This window comes from Malaclemys terrapin, chromosome 7 (genome assembly GCF_027887155.1).
Source record: "Malaclemys terrapin pileata isolate rMalTer1 chromosome 7, rMalTer1.hap1, whole genome shotgun sequence".
In the NCBI taxonomy this organism is placed as follows: domain Eukaryota; kingdom Metazoa; phylum Chordata; order Testudines; family Emydidae; genus Malaclemys; species Malaclemys terrapin.
In genome coordinates, this window is record NC_071511.1 from 113421780 (window position 1) to 113430359 (window position 8580).

At 39.7% G+C, this 8580-nt stretch overlaps 1 protein-coding gene across 1 annotated transcript; it reads right to left on the reverse strand.

The window, feature by feature from the left end:
- Positions 1–1772: 1772 nt before the first annotated feature.
- On the reverse strand, positions 1773–7782 carry KCNK18 (potassium two pore domain channel subfamily K member 18). Its single transcript, XM_054033566.1, has 3 exons — positions 7566–7782; positions 6046–6192; positions 1773–2599 (listed from the first exon to the last, which is right to left on the reverse strand). Exons 1-3 carry the CDS (start codon positions 7780–7782, stop codon positions 1773–1775), a joined length of 1191 nt encoding a protein of 396 aa, XP_053889541.1.
- Positions 7783–8580: the final 798 nt, after the last annotated feature.

The window sequence follows — 8580 nt, forward strand, 5'->3', positions numbered from 1 at the left end:
AAAATATGTATAGTTAGCATGATAGGATCTTTGTTCAGTAAAATTATTATTCCTAATACTTGGCACATATATTGTGCTTTACAGGTTCAGAGTACTCAACAAGTATTAACTATATAAGCTGCACAACACCCTTGGCTGTGGTAAGTGGTGTTTCCCTATTTTCAGATGGGGAAGTGACAGAGGTGAAGTGATTTGCCCAAGGCCACACTGCAAGTCAGTGGCAAAGTTGGGATTAGAACTCAGGGCTTCTACGGTTCCAGTCCCAAACTCAGTCAGTTTAGACCATACTGTCCCACTAATAATATACCAGTAGCTATGGTTCATAAGTTGTAACACAGTCTCAGGTTTGTTACATGCATTCCCACAAATTGCTATCTCTAAAATAGAAACTGTGATTAGCAGCTGCATGTTATAGACGAACACCATAAACTTAGGTACACTACGCTGATTACAAAGAGTTGAAAGGATACGAATGCTGATCCTTAGCACTGATTTATAGTAGAATGCTTCACTGTGCAGGACAGTAAAGTGTCTAAAGCTATGGTATTTATGTAACTTTGATTTCAAATATCCTGTTCCTAACTGGAAAAACAAGTTAAACATTATAGAAGAAATATTATTCTCACAGTAACAAACTTTGGGCTAGATCCTCAGATCTGGCTGAGCAGTGAATGAGGGGATAAAGGTGGCTAAACCATTTTTCCACTTCTCTGATCCTGGGCCAGCCAAGAGCCCATTTGGCTCCATTCATAACTTAGAGCAGCCTAAGACTGCTACTAGTTACATCAGCTAGAATGGTCACTTAATGGCTGCTTTGTCGGTCAGAGATCACCAGAGTCCAGTGTACTTCTGCCAGTCCTGCAGTGCTGGGGCAGGAAGTGGGCTAGCTATGCTGGCTGGCTTTGTGTCACCCAGGCGTTTCCCTACCCAAGGGGAATCCCCAGCTAGGGTGACCAGATGTCCTGATTTTATAGGGACAGTCCCAATATTTGGGGCTTTGTCTTATATAGGCTCCTATTGCCCCCCCCACCCCCTGTCCCAAGTTTTCACACTTGCTATCTGGTCACCCTATCCCCAGCTACCCATTTAAGAGCAGTTTTCTGTTTGCTTTCACTGCCTGAACACTACAAAACAGCTGGAGAGGATGAGGGGTTTTGAGAAAATTTGGCCTTTTTAAATTTTAACATTACACTGACCATTAAGAAACTTAGATGTGTTAATATCATGAATGAACAGCTAGTTGGGTGCATACCTTAATTATGTTTAATTATCTCAGGCCAAGTTCCGCCATTGAAAAGTGGGTATGTGTGTAACAGGGGACAGGGCCACTGTCTGGTCCTGGCGAACAAGAGGTTAGCCTTAGCTGTGCTTCTGCAGGTGCTGTGGGGAAGAACCATAATTTAACACTTTGGGCGGCAGAGAGGAGAGACTGCTGTGTGTAGACAGACCTCCACTACCAGGGCTTATAAGACTGAGCTGACTCCCGGCTCGGGGAGGGTTTTTTAAATGTTAGTTGTGGGGTTTTTTTATTTTTTCTGGTTACAAATATTATCCCTTGAGGAAAACCTTTGCTGACTGCACCTGTCTATTTTCTCCTGAGGCCTTCCACCAATTTACAGCATGTTCCTACTAATTTCAGAACAAGTGGAGCTCATGTAAATGAGGGGGAAATATGGCGCCCTCTAAGCCTTCCATAAAGCAGAGAGAAGAAAACGCACTAACAATTTCATCTGATTGCAATCGCCAATGAATGTGACCGGGAGAAATGATGGCTATTTTTTACGCGGATACTTCTCATACTGTGGTGACGTCTTCTTACTAACATATGAAATCACCTTTTTGTACAAGCCAATCAATCGGTCTTGTCCCAGCTTAAAAGCAATGATGACTATTTCCATACCGATGACAATATAGAGGGAAAAAAACAAGAAAAAGTTGGGATGTTCCAAGTGAATATCACCAAACCCAATTGTTGTCAAGGTGATAAAACAAAAATAGAAAGCCTCCTCGAAATCCATGTGGTTTTCCCAGTTTGGAAGAATAGCGGCTGCACAGGAGATGTATGCAAAGACAATTAGTGCCATTAGCAAGATGGGCACATCTAGCTTTTCGAGTTCTTTGCCAAAGTTTTCGATGACACAGGTCATCTTCCCTGAGTCTAGTTCGGGACATGAACTCCATCTTTCAAATTTGTTAATTTTTGGTGGCATAAGGTATTGATTTTCTCTTGCAATTAGCATTTCAAATATTTCAGCATTCTGGTATTGCAGTGACTTCCTTTTAACAGAGGATTGGCTTTTCAGCACTTCCGTGATACTTAAAGGTTCCTGGATGACTATTTTGTGTTGCATAAGCAATGATGATCCAGTTTTTATCTCATTGTTTTTCTTACAGATGCATCCAGAACACAGTTTAGCTGGTTTAGAGGCTAACATTTTTGAATTAAGTTTCCTAAATTTATTGTAAGACTTGGATAAGATAGTTGCAAGGATGTCTCCCAGGTCTGTCAGAACCAAGAACATCAGAGGTATGCCAAATAATGCATATAGCATACACAGATATTTTCCAACCTTTGTTACGGGGTAGCTATGGCCATAACCTAAAAACAAAATAAAAATAGAACACTGCAATTTATTTTGTATTCAAAACATTGAACTTGTAATACAGTTTTAAGTCAATAATTTGTGTGGTGATATTTTAGTCAATAGTCTGTGTGGTCTTTTTTTTTTTTTTTAACATTTATCTCAATCCTTTTTAAAACTTCTTAGGCTGGGGGCTTTGTACATGGGTCTGACTTGGAGCAGAAGGACCTTCACTGTATTCCTTCTGAAAGAGCATATGCACAAACCATAAAACTTACCTGAAAGCAGAGAGTTTTTTGCATGTGGTAACTCATACGTAGAAATTGACCCAGAATGGAACACCAGATCAAAACTCCCTGTATTTTGGTAAATTCAGATCTGGATTCTAATCTGAATTTTTGCAACTGGTTATTCTGTTTAATAGCTTGGAACAATGAATCCCAGCACCCTCAAACCTTATGACTCGGGGCCATTGTTGATCATAATTGTCACTGTCAATGATTTGAAACTATTTACAGTTTGTTAGATCTGATTTTAATGGCAGGAGTTGCATTTGACATATGGAGAGTGGTAAAACTGGGCTTTAGGGGACACACATTTTCTCCATTGAAGAGCATGGCTGGAAACCAATAACACTTTACTCTAGTGATCTAAAAAGTACTGATATCAAATGTAACTAATGCAAAAATATTACCAGACTTCCACTGCCAAATGATCAATTTAAGTAACAAAATGGTAGTGTAAGATATTCAGCTGCAAATTAAATTAGGACATAGGACTCCTTTTCTGCAGTTATGCCATTGCTTCTTTGGATGTGAAGTTAAAATCCTAACCCTAAGTTAATGCATTTCCATTAGGGAAAAGATAACAGAGAGAAATTGTATTAAAGTTTTTAATGGAAGTTCTCTGTCCTCCAAAAAGGCATAAAGAATCCTTTTTAAAAAATGCTTTTCTCTTCCTTAGTCAACACTGTTTCCTCTTAGACGATTTTGGGGTCTGTCTTTAAGATTATTAAACCAAATACTGGAGTATAATTGCCAAGTCACCTTCATTCTTACTAAAGATAGTTATAGTCTTTATGGTCTAATCCAGCCTCTGCCACTAACTCAGTATGTGGCCTTTGGCAGTTTATTTATCCTGTGTGTCTCCATTCCCACATCTGTGAAATGGGGATGCTAATTATTACTCTGCAGAGGTAAATGGTGAGGATTAATTACTGTAATTAATATGTGGAGAGTGATTTCTTTTTTCCTTTTGATTCATATACATGAAAGTGCCTATCACAGGTTATAGTTGCTTTAACATTTATTACAGATATAATCCAGCCAAATAACAAATCAACAGCTGATCTCACCCCACACAAATGGCTCTCAATCAACAACAAAAATGAATATCCCTGGCTCCTCACCTCCTCTAGACCCCCAAGCATCTTAGGCCTTCCAAAGAGCCTAAGCAAACAGATGTGGTTTATAGCTTCCTGGGAAGGTCAACAAATAGGGCTTATTTTGGATCAAGCACATAGGAGGGGAGTAGGAATGCTTCTAAGTGACTAACTCACTTCTGAAAATAAGACTTAAGGTCCTAAATCATGTAAGAGATTTGGACACATTTACCTGTCATAAATATTTACTACTACTTACTAGCACCTGCTACCTATTCGTCCTCATTTTTCACCACAGAGGAAACTATTTTGCATTCCTAGTGTGAGACCCTCTTACATTGCACTCCCCCCAAAAATAGCATCAGCCACAGCACTTACTAGATTATATCCTTAGCCAATTTGGTTTGATGTTTAAGCAAAATGTGTCCATACTGGTCCTTTGGTCCTTACTCAAGCAAAACTCCCCATTGAAATTAATGGTTTCTAGTTTTAACTATGGTTTGTCTTCCTTTTTAAATCATTTGCAATAGCAAAATATTATATGCGGAAGAACATGAAATTGCAGAGATGAAAGAGAACCAAACTTCCATGTAGACCCATTCCACAAATCAGCTCTTATATTGTAGTCAGGGGGGATTTTGCCTGAGTCAGTAAAATAAATAAATAAAATCCTGATGCCTCTCTCACAGAAGTCCCATAAGAAAAGGTGCAGATGTAGACACACCCACTCTGGTTGTAGCTCGTCCGCTGCCTACATAAGCAGAGGTACTTGTGGGCTAGTTCAGTCATATCTAGAAAACCAGTGGTGCAGGATATTCCATGTATAATAAACACCCTGGTGTGATTACATGCTGGTTCTATGCTGTAAAGAAAACAGATGGATTTTTTTTTTAATGTAACAAAGAGGAAGATTAACAGCCATGGAAGGGCAGAAAGGGGTAACCAAAGAAAGTAGTCTAAGGAGTGGGAAGGAGACTTTAATCACGCAACTTGAGATCTTGAAACTGATTTCTTAATAGCAGAATTGAATAGGGAGGAGTATAGCTGAGGTTATACAGAAAAATGAATTCTGAGTCCAAGCACTTTTAGAGGCATGAGTATGTGCATGTTGTTTGAAAACTGTGGATTCTGTCAGATCTTATGCTGAAGGATTATGTCAGATAACTTTTCATACCCATATTTAGTTTAACTGAATTTTGGTCAGTTGAATAAATACAGGTTTCAGCTGGATATCTGACTATGTTACCGTCTTTAAAAAAAAAAAACACACGTCCACCCTAGAAATCTTCTGTCTCTGTCCCTTTCCTTGTTAGCCTCTCTGGATTGCTGCTTGCTGCCTCCAGACCTTCCCTCACAAAAGGTGGTGTTGGTCATTGTCTCAGGCATGCACGTTCTAAGTGAGTGGTTCTATATGGAAGACTTAGTCACTGCCTGCGCTTGCCAACGGGTGAAACTGGTGTCAAGAAGAACAGCAGAAGCACATGGAAAGTAGCACCCCATAGTGTTGTAGAGAAGGGACTAGAACAGGTCATTTTTGTTTGTATCTAGGTCATCTGTCTACACCTGGAGCCGGAATGGAAAATTTCAGGAGTACTTTATAGAAGCTTGACTAGCCCTTCTCAATATGCCTCGGTGGATACATAAGAAAGAATTAATTATAATGCCTTATATTTATAACACACTTTTCAACCTAAACAACTGTGAAGCTCTTTAAAATCAGATCACCACCTCTCTGGTGGAGGGCAACACCCAGCATAATACACAACAGTGGGGAGGGCAAGAACACGTTTTGAACCAAAACAATAGAGAAAACTTGTTTGTTCTTTTTTACAAAAAAGTTGCATTAGGTCATGATGACCATGTGTGCATGCACCTGAGCATTTAATTTGCATGTGCAATTACAGCAATCTAAGTGCTAAAATGCATTAGAATATACCGGTCTAGAGAGCACTGGATAACATTTTAACCCAAACTACTCACTACAAATATATGTTGTTCCTTTGTGAATTCATTGGATGAAACCCATGAGTTAAATGCAGTGATTAGCATCAAATGTTAAGTGTCCTTTACCTCAGAACTTACCCACTGTTGTGAACACAGTACAGCAGAAAAAGAGAGACCCAAGGAAAGACCATCGTTCTTTTGGATCGTCAAACCATTCCAACTTAGCTTTGATAAGCAGGTCATGGACTCTTTTCTTAAATATCTTCTCGTTTTCTGTCATATTTTCTGTTACAATAACAAAATAGCATGTGGTAACTGCTTCAAGACTCTGGGCCACCCCATCAGCTGCTGTAAATCAGCCTAACTCCATTATGCCGGCTGAGGATCTGGCTCTGTTACTTTAAAAGAAGAACCTATCCACACACAAACCTATCTTTGCCCATGTCGTAAGTAGAGTCAGGCTAGTAGCTGTGGTGAAGAAACAGAGGAGGGTGGGCTGATGGGTGAAAGCATTAAAAAATGAGGACAAAGAAACTGGGTAATTTTAAAAAAGAGAAAGATAGAAGATATACCAAAGAGAGAATGACACAAAATTTGACCTCTCTCTTTCATGACATCCAGCTCTTTTCTTTTAAGTACCTGGTTTATTCTTCTTCTGGTTGAATAACTGAACTGGGGGAGACGGCGGTAAGAGGGAAAAGAGGTGCAACCAGCATGGTCTTTTACTTAAGAAAGTAAAACAATTTGTAATCGAAAGATAAACAGATTTGTGGTCTACTGCTGAGACCCATGGCCCCTACCTGTGGATAAATATCAAATGCATTATCTCTAGCAGCTACTCCTATAGCCTGCACATATAGGCATCTTTGGAGTGTGACTTACCCCTGTAATCCCTCCCTGATAAAAATCACTTCCAAAATACAGTAAGCTCAGTTGAAAAAAGGCACTCGTATTCTGGAATAAGTGTCCACAGAGGGTTTATACTGAAATAAATAACTGGTCTGGAATAATTATTCTGGAGTTGCTATTTTGGTAAATTTTTAAGTGTAGACAAGCCCTCAGAAAGAGCCAGTGACCATTCACTAAAAGCTCTTTTATCTAGTTAGTCTGCTGTAGACAATGAATAAGTGCTACCACCCCAGTCCCCACCACCCTCTCTTTCTTTGCCATCCTGACATTATATCCCCTGTACTTGGACCATCCTTCACATAAATGATTATTAGGATCCAGCTTTTCTTTGACTCTCTGAACTGTTATGTTTTTGTTTTGTGAGGCAGCAGGCTGACCTTCTATTGCCAGGCGACTAACGGAGACCCCCATGAGGGATGAACTGAGCTTGTTACAATAGCTAAGCAATCTCGGTCACTGTTTTGCTACCCAGGGTAACTTTAAATCTTTCCAGTGATGCAAGACAAAGAGAAGTAGATAAGCACTACAAAAATCTGGTCAAACATTCACATAGGGATCGTGGAAGCTTACAGCCTGGAAATCATAATCAAAGCAAATAAATACACTCTCTAAACGTAAGGAAAAGCTGCTTCCAAGCTTACCCTTCATTATTTTGAAGTATATAGTCACAAGTTAAGAGATCTAATTTGAATGACAAGGGGATCAGTAATACCCTGTAAGCAAAGTCATTTTTCTATTACTGCACATACCTGTAAAATTTTGTGAGAGGTTCCACAGATTCAGCATAAAATCCTTATAGTCTTTATTTTCATTGCAATTTCTGTTACCCTCAATGTGAGAAAACATGACAGCCCCCAGAAAAGCATAGATCACTAAAGAAGAGATGAAGCAGGCATGAGGAAACACCACCCAAAACACTTTTGTGCACATCTTTTTGTCTTGCTGGGGACGAGATCTGAGTTCCATCCTCAAGACTCCGTTTGGAAAAAATCAGCTAGAGGTTTCAGAAACAGGGACGTGAGAAATCTCTGGCGTTTCAGTGAAGCTTCTCCTAGCTGGGAAATGAGAAATCCTCTGTTTCATGCTTTCAGAAGGAGGACTTTATAACTGAACACTGTAGTAGTGTCCCAATGGGCCCTGGAAAGAGCCTACGACTAATCAAGTCTTAAAATATCTGTCAGATGATGATACAGCATGCTATAGCACTGAATTACTATTGATCAGGGAGAGCTGTAATGCACACAGATGACCAGCTACTGTATGTATCTACTGGACTAAATTGCAGTTTAAAGTTTCTTGTACTGAACTTCAGTTTTTGTTTTTCATTGGCACAGTGGAAGCAAATTTCCCAGTAACAGATGAAAAGATGCACAGTGTAAATAAAGGACATGTATGTGATATGGGACATTCCACCAGGAATGAAGGGGAGAGACCTATAATTTATCAGAGGCAGACAGTGCTGGGACAAGGGTCATTCCGGCAGGTCTGCAGAATAAGTCCATCTCTCCTACTGATGCATTAAGCTGCTGTCTAGGCCACCTTATATTGGTTATTTTCTTTAACTGTAAAGGATTTTGTCTGAGGCCAAACCATGAAGTCCTTGCCCAATTCTCACCCAATTTTTAGCCCCACGCTAGTGACTTTTCTGGAAGCACATCTAACCTTCAAAACCAAAACTCTCGCTCTTATCCCTCACTCTGAGACACTGAAAGTGATGAGCACTATCACTGTCCTTTGCTATTTTTAACAGTGAGGGTAACTAGA